This window comes from Centroberyx affinis, unplaced genomic scaffold, assembly GCF_046629955.1.
Source record: "Centroberyx affinis isolate AG114_WGS23_722 - 3 ecotype Tasmania unplaced genomic scaffold, CSIRO-AGI_Caff_v1 ptg000006l_1, whole genome shotgun sequence".
Lineage (NCBI taxonomy): Eukaryota > Metazoa > Chordata > Actinopteri > Beryciformes > Berycidae > Centroberyx > Centroberyx affinis.
Genome location: NW_027278722.1, coordinates 226406 through 245769, shown reverse-complemented (window position 1 = coordinate 245769; position 19364 = coordinate 226406). Strand labels below are relative to the sequence as shown.

At 42.4% G+C, this 19364-nt stretch overlaps 1 protein-coding gene across 1 annotated transcript; it reads left to right on the top strand.

Moving 5' to 3' along the window:
* The first annotated feature begins 173 nt into the window (after positions 1 to 173).
* Positions 174 to 17915, top strand: nomo (nodal modulator). Its single transcript, XM_071517585.1, has 31 exons — positions 174 to 343; positions 963 to 1052; positions 1139 to 1184; positions 1379 to 1479; positions 1651 to 1757; positions 1885 to 1957; positions 2247 to 2399; positions 3134 to 3271; positions 3458 to 3547; positions 3680 to 3785; positions 3979 to 4129; positions 4322 to 4499; positions 5448 to 5589; positions 5832 to 5963; positions 6917 to 7053; positions 7171 to 7258; positions 7459 to 7522; positions 7630 to 7725; positions 7842 to 8063; positions 8550 to 8632; positions 9110 to 9269; positions 11706 to 11832; positions 13088 to 13201; positions 13411 to 13538; positions 13743 to 13884; positions 14377 to 14460; positions 14789 to 14899; positions 15093 to 15194; positions 15517 to 15636; positions 15784 to 15876; positions 16277 to 17915. The coding sequence occupies exons 1-31, from the start codon at positions 188 to 190 to the stop codon at positions 16406 to 16408; spliced, it is 3666 nt and encodes a 1221-aa protein (XP_071373686.1). The 5' UTR covers positions 174 to 187; the 3' UTR covers positions 16409 to 17915.
* Positions 17916 to 19364: the final 1449 nt, after the last annotated feature.

Genomic DNA, 19364 nt, shown 5'->3' with positions numbered 1-19364 from the left:
TTATTTTCTAGAACGATTGAAACTTGACAAAACACTAGTGCTGTTAGATTGACTAAAAGTTATGCCACCTCCGAGTCAACAGAGGTCGCTGCTGCTGACAGACCGGTGAGGCCGGGCAGCGGCTCAGCTGGTACGGAACCGGAGGCAGCGTGCACTTGCTCGGTTAATCAAGAAATCGGCAGCCAAAATGCTTGGAGTTACGGTCCGGGCAGACATGGGAGTGATCTGGTTCTTGTTCGGTGTCATCTGCTGCCAGTTCATGGTCGTGTCTTCGGATGACATAGTGGTGGCATGCGGAGGATTTGTGAAATCCGATGTTGAAATCAATTACTCCCTGATCGAGGTGAGAGTGCAAACGTCCCAGCTAGCTAGCTAACCGCTAACTAGCTACTTTACCGTGGTAGGCGGAGATTGGTGGTCTGGCTGAATGACAGTTTGAATTAAATGACCACAGTAGCTAGCAAGCTAGCCGAAGCTAACGTTAGCTTTCTGCTGCTGGCTAATCTGATCAATTAGGATGCTGTTTGAGCTAACAAATATTACATGACATGGCAGTTGGCTCTGTTTCTGCCAGTTACATTAGTCTGACGTTTGCCTTAGCTATCTGTCAGTTGGCTAATTTGAATGTTCTCTGTGTGCAGTTAGTAATTTAAGACCGTGTATAGTAGGGGGCTCTTCAATCCCTAAACCCGTCAATGCTGACGAGGAAAATGTTAACTGCTAGCCACTAGTCCTAATCTTCATTAATTCACACACCTAATGGGATTAGGCGTTTGGTCAATTAGCCGAATTTAAAACTCAGCGAGACTGCTTTGTTTCTTGATGGAAGTGTTAAGGTTACTCAACACATTCGGCACTTAATTTAACTCGTTAATCTAAGGACCTGATCACACATAAATGATGGCTTACCTGTCATTTATGAACTACTAATATGCTAATGTTGTTAACTCTTTTATGCACAGATTAAATTGTACACCAAGCAAGGTTCCTTGAAATATCAGACAGATTGCGCTCCAATCAATGGCTATTTCATGATCCCTCTATATGACAAGGTATGTGAATCACTAATTTGTTATTATTCATTATTCATTATTCATTGACACTGATGGTAATCTACAGACTTGTCTCTTTAACACAGGGAGACTTTGTCTTGAAGATTGAGCCTCCACTTGGGTGGAGTTTTGGTAAGAGTATCTATCTTAACTGCTCTCACAATTTCCATATAACTAGTGACATTATCTGTAGTGTGGCAGTCTGAGAAGTTATTGAGAGCCAATCTGGTACTTGAGTATAGCAAATTGTATTAGCTACGTATTTGCTTGTTTGTCTATTCCTGTCTGAATTCTGTGTTTGTCCTTTTACTGGTTTCTCTCACCAGAGCCTACCAGTGTTGACCTCCATGTGGATGGGGTCAATGACATCTGTACAAAGGAAGAAGACATCAACTTTGTCTTCACTGGCTTTTCTGTCTCGGGAACGGTGAGAACTGTTTTTGTTTTTTTTGTGTGTGTGTGAAACATTTTGTTGTGCCCCCTTCAGTAATAACAACCTCCTCTTGGAGATTATCTTGGGAAAGGTGTCACACAAGCAAATAATTGAAGTCATTAAATATCTCTGTGTTATGTTGTGCTTTTCTAATGCATTGCTCAGGTTCTGAGTAAGGGCCATCTCCTGGGCCCAGCAGGAGTAGAGGTCAAACTCAGCCGAGCGGGAACAGAGGAGAGACTCCAGACTGTTCTCACTCAGCCTGGAGGAAAGTGAGTGGCTCATAACTTCCTTTTTAGTAGACTGATATAGAGGTGTTCCCGCAGTAGTAAACATGTTTCTTAAGATTGTTTGGCTGCAATTTCAAGGCCTTGTCTCGTTTTGGTTTTCATAACGCAGGTATACCTTCTTCAAAGTACTCCCTGGAAATTACGACATCACAGCCGCCCATCCCTCCTGGACACTGGAGCAGGTTGGTGTCTTTACTTCATGTTTTAATGGGCTGTGCAGCTTTCAGGGAGAGACACTTTGCCAGATATTGATGCCGTGTTCAAATCCTTCCTTCTCCTCTGTGCCTCCCCTAATGCTAATCTTTTATTCTCCGTTCTGTCACAATAGACAAAAAGATAGGGTCCATTTTCCCTTTCAGATTAGCAGGTCTGTAGCTAATGATCTCCAGCAGCATTCAGACCGGGCGTGACGAGGCCATCGGTCCATCCCTGGTTGTAAGTCATCGGTCCTCCTCTGCCGTCTGTCCACAGAGCGCTACATCGGTGCATGTTTCCAATGCCAATGCCCCGGCCACCGACCATCTGGTAGTGGGAGGCTACGATGTCTCCGGGGAAGTCCGCAGCGATGGGGAGCCCATGAAAGAGGTCACCTTCCTACTGTATTCTGCCACAGTCAAGAAAGAGGTAAACACACATTGTTTTACATCTTCAAGTTGTAGATGGTAGTTGCACTAGATCATGATTAGATTCGGCTTGACCAATCTATCCAACATCACTTTGATAAAATTCATTATAGTATGGCTTAGTTGTGATTTTAACAGAGTTCCTACTGCTCATGGGATTTCTCGAATATCATGGAATTTTGAGAAGTGTATTCCCGACAGGAAAAATCAGGGAATTTGATTAATATCGATTTGGAAGTCAGGGAATGTCTGAATTTTACAGAGGGGGCATTTTATGGGAATATTTTAGAATGTATTTTACAACTTGTTTTACGCATCAATTGCATTTGGATGATGGTTTTCAGCTGCTTTTCTACATACTATGTCCACTTCTCCACAGTAAGCCCAACTATAGTGGAAACCAGACTGTTTACCCATTTAGAACTTTACTGAGCTGAAAAAATTACTTTTAACAAACCAGGAAGGAATCAAATTTCATATACGTATGTTATGGAAGTGCTCTGACTTAGCTATGGCAAGTCATGAAAAAGTAATGGAATTTTACATCAGGGCCATGGTTGGAACCTTGTTTTAAACAGAGATAAACATAGATTAATGAAGAAAATTTACAATTTCCACCTGGCTTGGCATCCAGGAATTTGTAGCCTGGCCAATGGAATTGAACCACAGAAACCAAGCTATATTGCTCTGAGTGTGTGTGTGTGTGTGTGTGTGTGTGTGTGTTGTGATCTCCAGGCCGTAAGCGGCTGTAACGCATCCCCAGTGGAGGGGGCAGATTCTGGGGATGACTCCCTGGTCTACCTGTGCAGCGCCCTGTCCAGGGAAGATGGGACCTTCACCTTCCCCTCACTGGCCAGCGGCGAGTACACTGTGGTAAGCTTCCGTATAAATTATCTGTCAGCACAAAAGGAAGGAACTCCCACTTCAAATCTCACTCAACCTGTACATTAAATAATACGGCTTGAAGAAAGAAAACACACCCTGGCCCCCAAACAACATTCACACACAACAAAAACTCTTTTTTTTTCTCTAATTCTACTCCGTTACATCCTACTCCAGGTGCCTTTCTACCGAGGAGAAAGGATAACTTTTGATGTCGCTCCTTCGAGAATGAATTTCAAGGTGGAGCATAACAGTTTGAAACTAGAGGTAAAGAGGTCAATTAAAGCTGTATTTTTTACATTTATAACACATGTCGTTATTTAACCAATATAATCAAATTTTATGCACCCTATCACACCTTGACATGTGGTGGTGTTGTTTTTGTTTCTCCTTCTCTAGCCTATCTTCCGTGTCATGGGCTTCTCTGTGACAGGGCGAGTTCTCAACAGTGTGGAGGGGGAGGGGGTGCCTGATGCTACAGTGTCCCTGAACAACCAGATCAAAGGTAACCATACTAGCAAGCTTCCTCCTCTCATCCTCTAATGGAGGCTTTAGTTGTTTCATCCTGACAAGCAATGTAAAAAAACACAAACAAACTATGTCAGGTATTGTTTGTTTGATTGTTTGTGAAGTGATTCAGATTTAGCTTATCTATGTTTTCACATGCTCGCTCACTTGCTTTGCCACTCTCTTCACAGTCCTCACCAAGGAGGATGGTTCTTTCCGGTTGGAGAACATGACAGCCGGGACCTACACCATCCGCACCAACAAAGAGCTCATGTTCTTTGAGCCAATCACAGTGAAGATAGCCCCCAACACGCCCCAGCTTCCTGACATCATCACAGCAGGGTAGGTCTGGCCTGCCCATTGGCTGCTTTAGTTGCATACATTTTACATCTGCTTTTTTTGTTTTACTTAAGAAGGTATTAAGTTCTTAGATTGTGATTTTCTGTGCTCTAGCTGTAATGCCCTCACCTCAGACTTTCTTATTACCACGTTGCTAAGCAGCATGATGAATTGCTGATGTTGGTCCCGCACCAGGTTCAGTGTGTGTGGCCAGATTTCCATCAGCCACCTGCCTGAGGGCATGAAGCAGCAGGGCCGCTACAAGGTCACCCTGACACCCCAGGGCCAAGACAAGAGTTCCAGTCGAACCACCGACTCCGACCCCCAGGGGGCCTTCTGCTTTCAGGCCAAGCCTGGAGACTACAGCGTCCACGTAAGACTCTAGCAACATCTAGGTTTCGTGGTAGTTATGATGTATCTATCTACATGTGCTCTTCAATTTGATAATTCCAAAAAGATTACCTCTCCTCTTCAACCGTAAAGCCTGAGATAATAGTCCTATCAAAGACTCAGGAGAGCACAACAACCCCTAATATTTAATTTATTCATCTCAGATTTTCAGAGCTGGATTTCCCAGAATTGATGTTGAAGTGGTAAAACACTTTAGAGGAACAGTCCAGAATCATTGTGCTATTACAGAGTTAGTAGTTGCTGAAGTCCCCATGAAATGAACTCCTATTACCGTTACTCCCTGGAAAATAGAGTATCTTTAATGGTGACCTCATGCTGCACTAATAGGCTTCAATAAAAATTTCAGCCAATAAAATCATCACAGATTTTTGAACAATCCGGCCCTTCCGCCCCTCCTATCAAATAGAGCTGCCTTTCTCTCCCTGACTGATGTTCCATTGGTTTACTCTTTAATGATCCCTCCCTGCGTTATGTCCCACCCCAAACACCCCAAAGGAAATATATCAAATCACAAAGTAAAGATGTTGCTTAATGAGGTCTTTAACATAAGTTTTCATGTGTATTGGCTAAGATGTAATTGCTTTTAATTGCACAGCACCGCCCATGCTCATGTGTAGCATGATTAAAAACGTGGCTAGGTATCATGTGTATGATGCTCTGATGAAGGCGTATGCTAAAATGTGGTCAGCCGATATGACCATTAATAAAAATGTGGTAGAATTGAGATAAAATCTGGCCTTATTTCTTAATAGGATTTTTTGAGTGCCGCCACTCCTATATTCTTTATTGATATGTAAGAAGCCGGTTTGTAGTTTTGGCATCCAACCAGAAGTTTATGCAAAGAGGCACAACTGCCATACGTTTTTCTCTACTTCCTAAGATAACTTTGGTTTTACTTGCATGTGTGCAGGTGTCTCTCCCTGAGGCGGAGGTGAAAGCGGGCCTGGCCCTGCAGCCTCAGGCCCTGGAGGTTTCCCTGGTGGACAGACCGCTCTCTGACCTGCTTTTCACCCAGTTCATGGCCTCTGTCTCTGGGAAAGTCTACTGCCTTGGTAAGGGCTATCCCTCGACAGCTTGGACTTTTTTTAGAGCACAGATTGTCTTTTAGATTCAATTTAGGTTTAAAAACCAAGTCATAGCAAAGTTGGTCAATAAATCACCAGAAAAGAAGATACAGGATTAGTAAGGGAACGAGATAACTTCAGCCCATGAGAAGAATAAACCATGCATCTTTATACATCTTTTTATTCCTCCTTTCTATAACCTGACCTCGTGGCCTGTGGCTGACATCCAGCGTCCTGTGATGACCTGTCAGTCACCCTGCAGCCAGTGAGTCGGCAGGGAGAGAGGAGGACCGTGGCTCTGTCTGGCAGCAGCGACATCCTCAGCTTCTCCTTCGACAACGTTCTGCCTGGGAAATACAAAGGTTAGTAAAGACTGTCATCACCACTTCTCTGTTCTCGTTGTTGTAATAATTTGCGGTCAACTAGGATTGACTAGAGCTATTATAATACAGTAATTGCTGGATGTGAGCACCAATTTTTGCAGATTACGCTTGCAGGAACTGTTTAGGCATTTGTGTGGAGCATGTAGAATGAGCATAGATGTTTTGACTGGGAGAAGTCACAGCAGCCATCATACAAGCACTAATTGAGTCCTTCATTCTATGTGTACATTTCCACAAGCCATTAAGAAATCACACAAAATTGTAATTATTCTGTAACGATTGTGGGGAAATCTATTGGTAATTATAGCCTTTCAATCATAATTGATATTATCTTGGACATATGTCTGCCTTTGGGAAGCACACATGATTCAGCTATGGTGCCTGTGCCTTCTGGTGTTGCGCCGATCTCACTCAATGTTCAATACACACACAATCAAAAGGTCAGATAATTACAAGATGCCTGGATCCTCTGTGTGAAAGCCTCGGCCTTACTGATCTACTCTGATTTCAGAGGCTTTTCCTTCTTCTTGTCGTCCTTGACCTTAAAGCTCTCTTTACCGTCATGACAGCCAAGGTCTCTGGGATGACACAGTTATGCTATTGGTATGCCTGTTCTCGAGGATGGAAATACAAGGCTGACCTGATAGTTCTGTCTCTTGTCACCAAATTTATCAAACATTCACATCACGTCATTATTTTGAAAACAGTTAAATCTTACTGCAATAAGTTCCAGGTGAATATATTTTGCATTTAAATCAGTGATTGTATTAAAAAAGATGTTTTCCTCTTTCCTAAAAAAAAAAATCGGCATTGTAACAAAATTCAGCTATAAGAAAAGGGAAGACAGTGTTGCTGTGCTCTGAAGTTCCCCCGTCTGTGTTATCATGACTTAATGATGAAGTCCTCTCTCTAAAATCCTTTCCTCTGATCAGCGAGCATTTCTCATGAAGAGTGGTGCTGGAAGCATAAGTCCGTGGAGGTGGAGGTTCTGGACTCTGACGTCTTGGGGGTGGAGTTCAGGCAGATCGGCTACATCCTGCGCTGCTCCCTCTCCCATGCCATCACACTGGTCAGTAACTCATAACAGTTTTGTGCCTGGGTGTGTATTGTGGCAGATGGTGGTGATCTGTCCACAATTAAGTGCATATTACAGCGGATTTCTGACTGAATGTGTGTTTCTGCACAGGAGTTCTTCCAAGATGGCAGCAAACCTGAGAACGTCGGCGTGTACAACCTCTCTAAGGGAGTCAACCGCTTCTGCCTCTCCAAGCCTGGTGAGGTCCAGTCTCCTGACCTCTCATTAGCTAAACATAGTATGAATTAGCCTCATCAGGAAAAGAAATATACCCATGTAACAAACTGTCCCCTTGTGCATAGTTAGAGTACAATGTTTTGAGCCAAAAGGTCTGTGTCAGACTTACCTAAATATAAAACTGGAGCAAAGTAATTAATCAACTAAAAATGGCTTGTCCAGGTGTTTACAAAGTCACCCCTCGCTCCTGCCACCAGTTTGAGCAGGACTTCTACACCTATGATACGTAAGTATACACTAATTACATTCTGTACCCATTAATCTATCTGTGTTAAAAAATGTCCCCTCTATACGCATTCAACAAAGTGATGGGTGTTAACCTGTGTCCATCAGGTCGGCCCCCAGCATCCTGACCCTGACTGCAGTCCGACATCACATGACCGGACTCATCACCACAGACAAGATCCTAGATGTCACAGTCACCATCAAGTAATGGGGACTCATCATGACTAGGCTCACATTCAACAAGCTTTTAAGACTCGGTGGGCTGCTATTAGTGGCTGTGTGTCAGTCTGCTAATGTCCAACTCTCTGTTTTTCTGCCAGATCGTCCATCGAGAGCGAGCCGGCACTGGTGCTGGGCCCCCTACGCAGCCAGGAGGAGCAGAGGCAGGAGCAGCAGCTGCAGGAGATTCAGCTGCGGCGGCAGGAAAGGGAGCGCCGTGCCGCCGAGGAGGATGGAGGCACCAGGGACGACAGCCCCCCTGTCCAAGAGAAGGCTGATGAACTGACGGGCCCCTTCCACTACGAGTTCTCCTACTGGGCCAGGTCGGTTGGCACATGGCACGCACGTCAGCTTTCTCAGTTTGTTGATATATCTTCTGTTACGATGACACACCCTTACAAAAACTGAACTACCACTGTTGTGATATCTTTTATGTTGTGAAATATTAACTCTACAGTATTCGCTTTTATTGTGGTTTTGATCATTCTGGTGACCAACTCGCCTGTACAGCCAGAGTTCCTTTGTTTGTGGGGAAAAAGGTATACAGTGTTGAAAGCCTGATAGTGTGCTGAAACATTTGCACTCACTTTTTTGTTCTGTGCCACATAAAATATCAAAGTAAGGATCATGACATTGTGAAAACTTTGTCTTTGGGGGCAGGTCCTGTACATACTGTTGTCTACTGGTTCTGATTCTCAATAATCAACGTAGCTGTTTTTTTATGTCACAGCCACAAATGATAACACACAGAGTCTGAGAGGCTTGTTGACTGTGAGCCCAGTAATGAGTCAATATTTATCACTATATAGGGCTGGAGAGAAGATCACTGTGACTCCCTCCTCCAAGGAGCTGCTGTTCTACCCTCCTGAAGTCGAGGCCACCATCACTGGAGGCAAGTTCTCTCACACATTGTGTAATCTTACAATCTTGGTGTGTATGTGTCTTTGTTTTTGTTATAGCACCTTCTTAATTTTTTTTTTTACTCGGCACAAAAGTGTAAACTAGTGTTGTTCCAATATTTTATCTCAAACTTTTGACTTGACTGGCAATACAAGCTCAGGTATCGTGGTTTCCATTCTAAGACAATTGTGCAGGGGAAAAAAAGAATAGCTGAAAAGATAAAATCAGCTAAATAACATGAAATAATAAAAGAAGTAAACCCATAACAGCAAATAGAGAGTAAGGAAAAGCTCTACTCTACTGTTGTGCCGTTTTTCAAATCAGATACTGCAGTATGTCACCGGTACTCCATGGGACACTAGTGTAGCCTAATCATCATATCGATTTATAGGGCACTTACTTTGAGTGTGTGTGTGTGTACAACGAGTGTTTATTGCTGTATATGTAACAACCCTCCCTCCCTTGTCAGAGTCCTGCCCAGGCCGGCTGGTGGACATCACTGGGCGGGCAGGTCTCTTCCTGGAGGGCAAGGTGTCACCGGAGCTCCAAGGTGTGGAGATCTCCATCACTGAAAGAGGAACTGCTGCACCACTCATAACTGTGGCCACCAATGAGATGGGAGCATACAGGTATCAGAGCACTCTACTCTTTGGACCAGAGAAAAAAATGTTGAATAATTGTGCAATTGTCCAGAGAGATAATTCAGCCTACAACTAAATAATCTCTCTAGACACAGAAGTGTTGCTGCATGTCTGCACTTGCCCCATTGATGCTTGTCACAAAACCTACTCCTTCTATTCCCTATACACAGATTATTTTCTTTTTCTTCTTTTTGTATGACAGTTTAATACAGCCTCTTCACAAATGGAATACTCTTGGCCAACATAGCTATATCATATGGGAGATGTTGGTGGTACAATCAGTCTTTATTTATATAGCACGTTTTGTTCAATCAAATGCAGTGCAATGCGCTTCACATTAGAGATAAAAATAAAGTGCATGAAAAACAATTAAATGCATGTAAAGACAAAAATGTAATAAAAAGAAGAAGAATAAAACTGCAAAGGCAATATAAAAACAGAAAAGTAATAAAAAGTTAGATCTTGAGCTTGTGTTTAAGGATCTCTATGGTTTCAGTTGCACTTAGATCTACAGGGAGGCTGTTCTAGAGCCTGGGGCTACAGGAACTGAAATCAGCCTCCCCATAAGTCTTTGTCCTGGATTTACATACAACTAAAAGTAAAAGAGTGCGAGGAGTTCAGGGCTCTGCCAGAAACATGTGTAGTGTAGCAGACTGTTAATATACTTGGGGGCAAGTCCATGAATAGATTTAAAAACCAATAGGAGAATCGTAAAAAATATATTTTAAAATTGACCTGCAACAAGTGTAGAGACTTTAAAACAGGAGTGATATGTGTTCTCGTACTGGTTCTAGTCTCTGTTGTGGCAGCAGCATTCTGGGTAATTTGTAGCTGTCCAATTGTCTATTTGGGAAACACAGAGAGAACTTCATCACAATAGCCAAGCCTGCGGGGCGATAAAATTGTGCATTAGCTTCTGTGTCATGGGTGAGACAGTCTGATATGAGCTTCAAAACACAAATTACTGTAACACCCAAGTTCCTAGCCTAAGATTGAATGTTCTGTGACAGTGACTTCAGTTGTGTTATCACGTTCTCCCATGGCACCTTAGATCCAATTACCAGAATTTCAGTTTTATCTTTGTTTAACTGGAGGAAGTTATGTGCCATACATACAATAATATCTGTGATACAGCTAGAAAGGGTATCAATAGGACTGAGGTCATCTTGCGTGACTGAACCATATAGCTGAGTATCATCCACATAATAGCAGAAGCTGATACCGTGGTTGTAGATGATGGGCCCCTAGTGGGAGCATAAACAGGCTAAAAAGAATTGGACCTAAAATCGAGCCTTGGGGCGCACCACATGTGATACCAAATCTCTGTGAGGAGTCACCCAAACAGACAGACGATTCATTAGGTAGGACTTGAACCAATTTAAAACTGTGCCAGAGAGACCCATTTACGCAGTGTTTAAAAAGAGTTTATGGCCAAATATGTTGTTTGTGTTTAAAACCTCAGTCAGTTGCATACCACTTTCACAAATATTTTGTTGAAAAACATCAAATTGGAGTTTGGTCTGTAATTGCTAAGAGTTGAGGAATAGCACAGTTAACAACTTAGGTAGGGATAGGATCAAGATCAAACAAACAATTTTGCATAGAACATCTTCCTCAGTCTTCACAAAACATTCTAGAGTGTCCTGGTGGTTGATGCAATTCATTGTTCATTTTAGAAGATATGTCAATCCTGTGTTTATCTCTGAAGAACATGACCAATTCATTACATTTTGATGAGGATATTATCTCACTATCAATTATTAATCAGCTGCTCAGTGCTTGAGAATAAAAATCCAGGGTTGCCTTTGTTGTTGGCAGTCAGTTTGGCGAAGTAAGCTTGCCTGGCAGCACTAAAACTCATGTTGTAGTTTGCATGGTTGCGTATCTTTTCAGATATTAAAATGGATCTGCTGTTTAGTTTTCTTCCACTTGCTCTCTGTCCTGTGGCAGATCCTCTTAAGTTGTGCTGCCTTCTTATTCTTCCAGGGGGCTCATGGTTTATTTATGACATTAGCCTTGATCAAAAAGTTGTTAGTTTTTCACAGGAAGAGGGAAGAAAGGCCGTTGGACTGTCTTTAAAAAGTGAAATAAATTTTTTTTTGCCACTTCAGAGACTAGATAACATTTTTTTTTTACATTATTCACTTGATGTACACTGATGGTTGTTGTAAAACATACTATCTATTCCCTGTATACACAGTATTCCCCATCCATTCTCTTTCAATTTCAATATATGAATTTCTTTGAATTTGAAATAGTTATATTTGATATAGATAGCCTCTTTAGAAGTAACTTTAGTATTCTTCTGTTTTGTGCAGGGGCTGGTGTCGTAATGCCTTGTCTGTACATGACACACAGTATGAAATATGGATATACTAAAGATGTGTGCTGTAGTAAACACCTGATTGCCTCTCTTCCATCCAGTGTGGGTCCACTCCACAGTGACCGGCAGTATGACATCAGTGCGAGCAAGGAGGGCTTTGTCCTGAGCCCAGTGGAGGGAAGCCAGGGAGACTTCAAGGCTTTTGCCCTGGCTGGTGTCACCTTCAAGGTAGATCACACAAATGACCCATCCACACTCGTACACATACATATCAAGGCAGGAAACCAGACACAGTAGTTGGCACATCCCAAAATTCACCAGCCACTTTCACTATTTTACTATATCCACTTTAGTCATTTAGCTGGTGCTCTTATCCAGAGCATCTTACAATGATAGTTATTTTCTCACACTTATTGCAAACACTAATTGCTTGGTTGAAAGTGAATATGAAATGGCAAAATATTGTCATTAAAAAGAAAGCACACTGACAGACACTTTACTGTGTGCTGTCAGTGTGTCGTCTTTGTGCTGCCTTTTATCAAAAAGGTCTACAATTATCTACATCACCATGACACCCTGGCACAAATTATCAGTGTTAATCTCCCTCTCAGACGGTCAGATGAATTGCTTTGAAAGTGTCTTCTGTACATCATGAATGTTGCATTCTTGTCTTGTTAATCCTAGTATGTGTAATAATTTGAGATAGTAATGTGTAATAGTAATTTGTTGTACTCTGAAAGCTCTGTCAGTGAACAGTACAAGGCAGTTTGCACACTGCAAGCCCCTTTGTTTTTTTTACTCTATACAGTTACTAACTGAAGTAAAATGTTAACTATCTTTTCTATAGCTTTGCTTAAATAATGTAAACTAAGGATTCACAATTTCGCCATCATGACTGATTTTCAAGATTGGTCCGCACTAGTTTGGCTTGGCCACAATGGAGAGTTGGCCCTCATGATCTTTTATTGTGTGAGGGTTAAGGAGTTTAATCCAGTCACAACAGTTATTTCAAATATGTTTTATTTTGATGACTCTAATTTGGCCAAGTCTTGACATGCTCCTGTAGTGTGAGAAGGTCAACAACTCAAAATTCTATTCAACTTTATTGTCATTGTACAAGTACAACAAAATTCTGAAACTAGTAATAGCAAATAAGAATTGACTGTGAGAGAAAGAAAAAAATGAAGTTAAGTATGGAAAGAAAAATGCTCCACCCTCATGTTTGTTTTGGTTCTGAGTTGAAGTAGGGTGACACTTGTTTTTGTGAGTTTGGGTGATTGTGTTCCAACTCAAGTCGTGTGTGTACCCCAACTCCAACTCACTGATAAAAAAAAAAAAAAAAAGATCAAGAAAATTATGCAATTGCCAGTCCTTGAGTATGTGATGTCCAGTCTTTTCTCAGTCTGTCCACTTGTGTCGTGTGTCCTCAGCCATCATGAGATCTTTCTCTCACCCTCTCCCTTCCTTTCCCTCTGTCCTATAGATCAGGTCGGAGGAAGGCCAGCCTCTGTCAGGCGTCCTCCTGTCTCTGAGTGGAGGCCAGTTCCGCTCCAACCTGTTGACCCAGGACACTGGCCTCCTCACCTTCAATAACCTGGTAAGAAACCAGCATTGCCTCCATCCCCTCAGATCAGATTGTTTTGTATTCTGTAAAGTATCAGTCCTCCAAGCTCTAAGCTTCTAGTGGAAACAAGCTTATTGTCGGAATGCTTTGATCTCTGTTGAGCTCCAGTTAGTGTTTATTTTTTTCTGCATTCCATTTGAGATAATCACTCTGTTTGTCTCATTCTCTCTCTCTCTGCTCAGAGTCCAGGTCAGTACTACTTCAAGCCCATGATGAAGGAGTTCCGCTTTGAGCCGGCGTCTCAGATGATCACAGTGGAGGAGGGCCAGAACCTCAGTATCGATATCACTGGCATTAAGACTGCATACAGGTACTGGAATGTCAAGGGGAATACCACAAACTCGATGTATCCTGTACAGTAAAGCCCCTTTCAATCCAGGCTGCAAGCATAGAAATTCCCCTCTCAACATCTACAGTATATTATAACTCTGTACCATCTAATATAGTCATGTTGATAGTGGATCGGCTCATAGCATGTCTTACCAGTTTTATGGTCTTTTGTTTTTGTCCTCAGTTGCTACGGAGCGGTGCAGTCGCTGAGCGGTGATGCAGAGAGGGACGTGGCAGTGGAGGCGGTGGGCCAGGGAGAGTGTAGCCTCTACAGCGAGGACACCGTCACTGATGAGGAGGGCCGCTTCAGACTCAGGGGTCTGCTGGTGAGCCCAATATGAGCTGTTACAATCACATTGCAGGTGTTTGAACCAAACTCTTTTGATAATCGATTAATCGGTTTGAGTAATTTTTTAAGAAAAATAAGTCAAAATTCTCTGATTCCAGCTTCTTAAATGTGAATATTTTCTGGTTTCTTTACTCCTCTATGACAGTAAACTGAATATCTTTGGGTTGTGGACAAAACAAGACATTTGAGGACGGCATCTTGGCTTTGGGAAACACTGATCGACATTTTTCACCATTTTCTGACATTTTATAGACCAAACAACTAATCAGTTAATCGAGAAAATAATTGACAGATTAATCGACAATGAAAATAATCGTTAGTTGCAGCCCTAAACTGTACTGTACTGGTCTGATCACCCCACCCACCATAGATCACTGGGAAGAGGAATGTGCTCTCAAAAGCTCTGTTTTCATCTTCCTAGCCTTTTTTTTCCCCACCTAATATGACTTTACTGACTGTTTCCTCACAGCCGGGCTGCAAGTATCAGATCCAGCTGCGAGCTGAAGGCAATGACCACATAGAGAGAGCCTTGCCACAACACAGAGCAATAGAGGTGAGCAGCAAATACGACGTGTTATGACTTGTCACTAGCCTTGTCACATGGGCCCTACTGTATGTGGAACAAAAGCACTGATAATCCAGTTACAAGTTTAAACCTCTGAATTGGCCTTGAGAGTTTGTAGTTTTCTGTTGTCTGAAAAAATTGAATCTTTCTTACAAGGCTGAAAGTGACTTAATGCCACTTAATTCTGTCATCACACCATGTGACATGTACATAGCTTTAACCACGAGTCACATTGGATATTGATTTGGGAATTCAATGGTCCATGTGTACACTAAGCTCTGTGTTCTGTCTCTGTCACCTTAACGCTGGTGCTCAGGTTGGCAGCAATGACATTGAGGGGGTCAACATCATCGCCTTCAGGCAGATCAATCAGTTTGACCTGAGTGGGAACGTCATCACCTCACCTGAACACCTGCCAACACTATCGGTAGGACCGGTTGTCTCGTCCGTCATCCCTGCCTCTGAGGGTTCTCTCTTTGTATCTTTCACTTAAACCTGCTCATCCTGTTTTATTGAACTTAAATGAATTTCTGCACCTCCCCTGTATTGTTGACATGCAAAAACTACAACTATGCAGTGTGATTGTTGTCGATGTTTTACTACTTTCCTTCTCTGTCCAGGTGAAGCTGTACAAGAGTGACAATCTGGACAACCCCATCAACAGTGTCTCTCTGGGACAGTCTCTCTTCTTCCACTTCCCCCCTCTGGACAGAGATGGAGAGGTATCACCCTGTAACTGAACTGCCCCTCAGGCAAAATGAATATAATGAAGCCTGAAATATTAAAACAATGATCTTGTAGTCATTTTTCCAGTCATCCTCAGACAATTCCTTTGTTTCCCAAAGAAGCTGTAGTTAAACGGCAGGACAAATTTTATAGTCTATTTTAGTTGTATGATATAAGTCTCCTGCTCATGTAGTTTGCTCTAAATTCATGGTTGGGGTTAACCCTGACCCAGGGCCTAGGACTCAACCCAACTATAGTCAAATCTAAAGCCACCTGTCTGTCTCCTCTCTCTCCCTCGCTCTTCTCTTCCTTCTCCAGAGCTATGTGCTGATGCTGTACTCCACGCTGTCCCGTTCCCAGTATGACTTCACTCTGCCTCAGGTCTCCTTTACCTCCACCGGCTACCACAAGCACGTCACACTCACCTTCAACCCCAACGTAAGACACAGATGCTTTTATACCAAGCTCGAAGCTGTAGAATATTTCCATATCCACTGTTTGTTTCTTTGAGTTATCACAGCCTAGGATCAACTAGGAGATTCCTGAATCTTGAACTTATGCATGTGTGTTTTTTGCTTCCCTCAGCGTAAAGTGCCTGACCAGGATGTTGCCCAAGGCTCCTACATTGCCCTGCCCCTCACACTGCTACTCCTCTTAGCAGCATACAACCATGAGAAGGTATGTACCTGCGCCACCTCCCACAGACATGCCATCCTGATCAAATAGGTTTTCTTGCTAAACTTTTCCATTTACAAATCTTGTTAGTTAGGTATCCACCCCCCTAGAAAATTTGCTCGTCATTGCCAAGCCTGAAATGTAGGATTACATTTCTATAAAGTTCGGGCTGAAGCAAGTTCCACTTCTTGCACTTTTCTTGTGTTGATAATCACTGCTTAAATATTCATACTTCTTAATCACAGCAGTTTTACCATGGCCAGTTCAAATGTTTCAAGTCAAAGATTATGTTAGTCCAAAAAAGCATTTGTCTGATACCTCACAAACCAAAATTTCATTCAGCCCATCTCAATTTCAAGTGTAAAATGAGACTGAGATTTGACCCGTCTCCTCTGGCCTCCAGGTGATCCCCCTGCTGCTGCAGTTGGTGAACCGTATCCAGGGTGTGAGGAGCATGGCTCAGGCCAGCGGGGACAGTGCTGCTCTGGACGAAGCCAAACGCCAGGCCAAGAGACAGAAGGCCAGGCGTACATGAGAACACAGCCACAGGTCAAACCACGCCCTAGCACACTAGATAGTGCACCGCCACACCTGATCACAGCCTCAGCGAGCACTGTGGGTCCGCTGAGGTCATAGATGTTGGTTCACTTGGTAAACCTCTTATCGTTTGTGTCTATGGCTGTGGGTTACGGTTGGTGCTAGTGAACTATAAAGCTTGCTAAGGTGTGATTTGAAACTGGGGCCCAAGTGAACATGAACCACTCAACGTGCACTACTACCACCACATCAGCCAATCGGATTCAGTGGACTGACCGCCGATATTTTACAAAACAAGTTGTTTCTTCTGTTTTGTAGAACTACTTTTTTTTGGTTTCTAAAACACTCATTGTCTAACAGAATTGTCAATATTTGTCATCATAGAATATGAGCCATTTTTTATACATTTGTAATTTATCTAGGTCAATTGAAAACTTTTGCTTGGGTTTTGAAAGCACTTAAATGCTTTGATATCTGTCTAAACTTTTTAGGACCATTGTGCACCATGGATAAACATGCATCTCGCCTAACAGCCTCAGGGCCAGTTCACTGTCAGTTCAATCAATGCAGGAAGGGGATTTTCTTCGGCTTTTGCAAATAACAGATTTTTGTTATTAAAATGATTGATAAGGACTGTTCTTCCAGTAGTATGTGAATTGTAGTTTCAATTTATATTTTGAATTGATTGAATAATGAAATGAATCCACCCCAAACTGAATTGACCCCTATAGTGCCATCAGAAACAGGACACACTGTAACCGCTATTTCGGACAGCCAAAGAGATTGACAAGCCAATAACTTCTTCATATTGCTGTCAGTCATGTTATATCGGTTAAATGTAAAACACTCCTGACTTACTACAATACAGTCCATTTCTGATGGTATTTTACAGGCTGTTTAGCGTGATGCAAGATTGGCTTCATGTCATTTTGTCTATTTGCTCAGGAAGGTAGTGTGGGGGGGGGGGGGGGGTGGATCGGATCATGGAAATTTGGGTTTGAATACTGTGTTAGGAGAAGTACAGATTTTTGGTAGGAAGCTATAGGGGATAACTTTGATAGTTGATTAATTTATTAACATTTGTCCAATCTGATGTGAATGAAAACTGAGTTTGTATGCTAGCAAATTTCTTTTACAAGCGTGGTTGTTTTTGAATGATATTTAGACAGATTTAAGTGTCTGACAAGCTATCTTACGGGGCAACATTTAATTTAAGATGACTCATATCCAGAGATTAATTCTCTATCACACTATGAAAAGATCTTATAAAGGTTTCTCATGACCTTGAGTTGAAGTTAGAAAGATAAGGCAGAATGGTAATTTCTTAAGCTCATTGTGTTACCGCTGGGCAGTGTAATGCACTGTGAAAACCATGGACCCCATTTATTTTTCTACATTTAACTCATCTGTTCAGTTGTGGCTGACTTTCATTGAAAGATGAAAAGGCCACTGCCTATTTACTGAGTTGAAAGATATTCCAATTAGTCTACGGTTGGGGGGAGTTGATTGGTTTGGTTGGGGGTGGGGGGGTGGGGGGAGAGAGGTGGGGTGTAATTGTCATTGGTCAGAATCTGTTAACTTTTGAGATGATGAATAAAATCTGACTGGAAGGAAATTAATGCTGCTGTTTTGTGGGTTTGCCTGTAGGGGGCAGTGTAACGTTAGACATGAATATTAAAACATGGATGGATGCCATTGTTGAGTTCTGTAAACTTTTCATAAAGATGGCAAGAATTTTAGATCACCTAATCCTTGAAGCATTTAAGTGCAAAAAGTCCATATACTAGTGCTATTAGTTAGAGTATTACAGTACTGTCAGAGGTAGTTAATACTTTATTTTCATATGCAGCTGCACGCTGGTACAAAATCACAGGTTAAGGTACAGGACAAACTCATATTTGGTTAAGAGACAGGTTCTACAACTGTCCTTAAATAATTAACTTTGAATGCTGGAAGTTAGTGGCATTTCCCTTTTAATATGTCTGTGTTCAAATGACTTCCCCTACAATTTCTTATAAGGGCACCATACCAAGACTTTAGTACCTTTTAGGTCTTTCTCATCTGGAAATAAGTCTTTTTTTTTGTCCCTCTCACTTTCATCATTCAAGTCTTATCACTGCTACCAGTTTGAGATTTAAAAAGTGAACTGGTGGTCCTTTTCTGCCCATCCTTATCTCTTTCCCCAGCACTGTTAGCTTCTACCTTTGCCTCATCTTCCAAACCAGGCAAATCTGAGACAACGCTATCCTCTGCAGGTAATGTGGATCCTGGACTGGAAGGGCCACTATCTGTCCACTCCTATGAAAATGATGGCTGTTGTGTGAGAGCTCGCTGCACAGGCTTTTGACGGTAGCTGTAACACTGCACTGAGCTGATCCGCTGGCATTTTGTCTCGCCGAGATGCAGCCAATTAGTAAGAGCCACTCAGCTCGGTGTCGGTCTGCGGCAACCTGGGGAGTGAAAGCAACGACGCCATTCGAGGGTCAGTAGTGGGATCAGATAATCTCATCACTGGAGTTCATAACGCATAGCAACCAATTGTATTCATCAGCCAGCTTTTCCATTACAGTTTTTTCAACCTAATTGCATTTCTTACAAAACGGTGTGGGAACTGCGAACGATTCTCCTGTCAGTCATTTCCCCTGGAGCGATCATAATCATACCAGATGCTGACGTGCTAGTATGTTTTTATGCAGAAAGCTAATTCTCAACATGTATCACTCACTCTCATTAGCAACGATTTCCACAACTGCTACTGTATGCCTCACACAGCCTGCAGATCAGTGGCTCCCACAACTGCGGTCCAGGGAGCCGCAGGGATCCTTGAGGGGGTTCTAAGGGGTTCCCAGCAAAATGAGGATTAATTCACTGTTACTTCGGTCACTCAGAGTTTGTCAGAGAAGGTATAGAATGAGAACTCTGATCATACACTACCAGTCAAAAGTTTGGACACA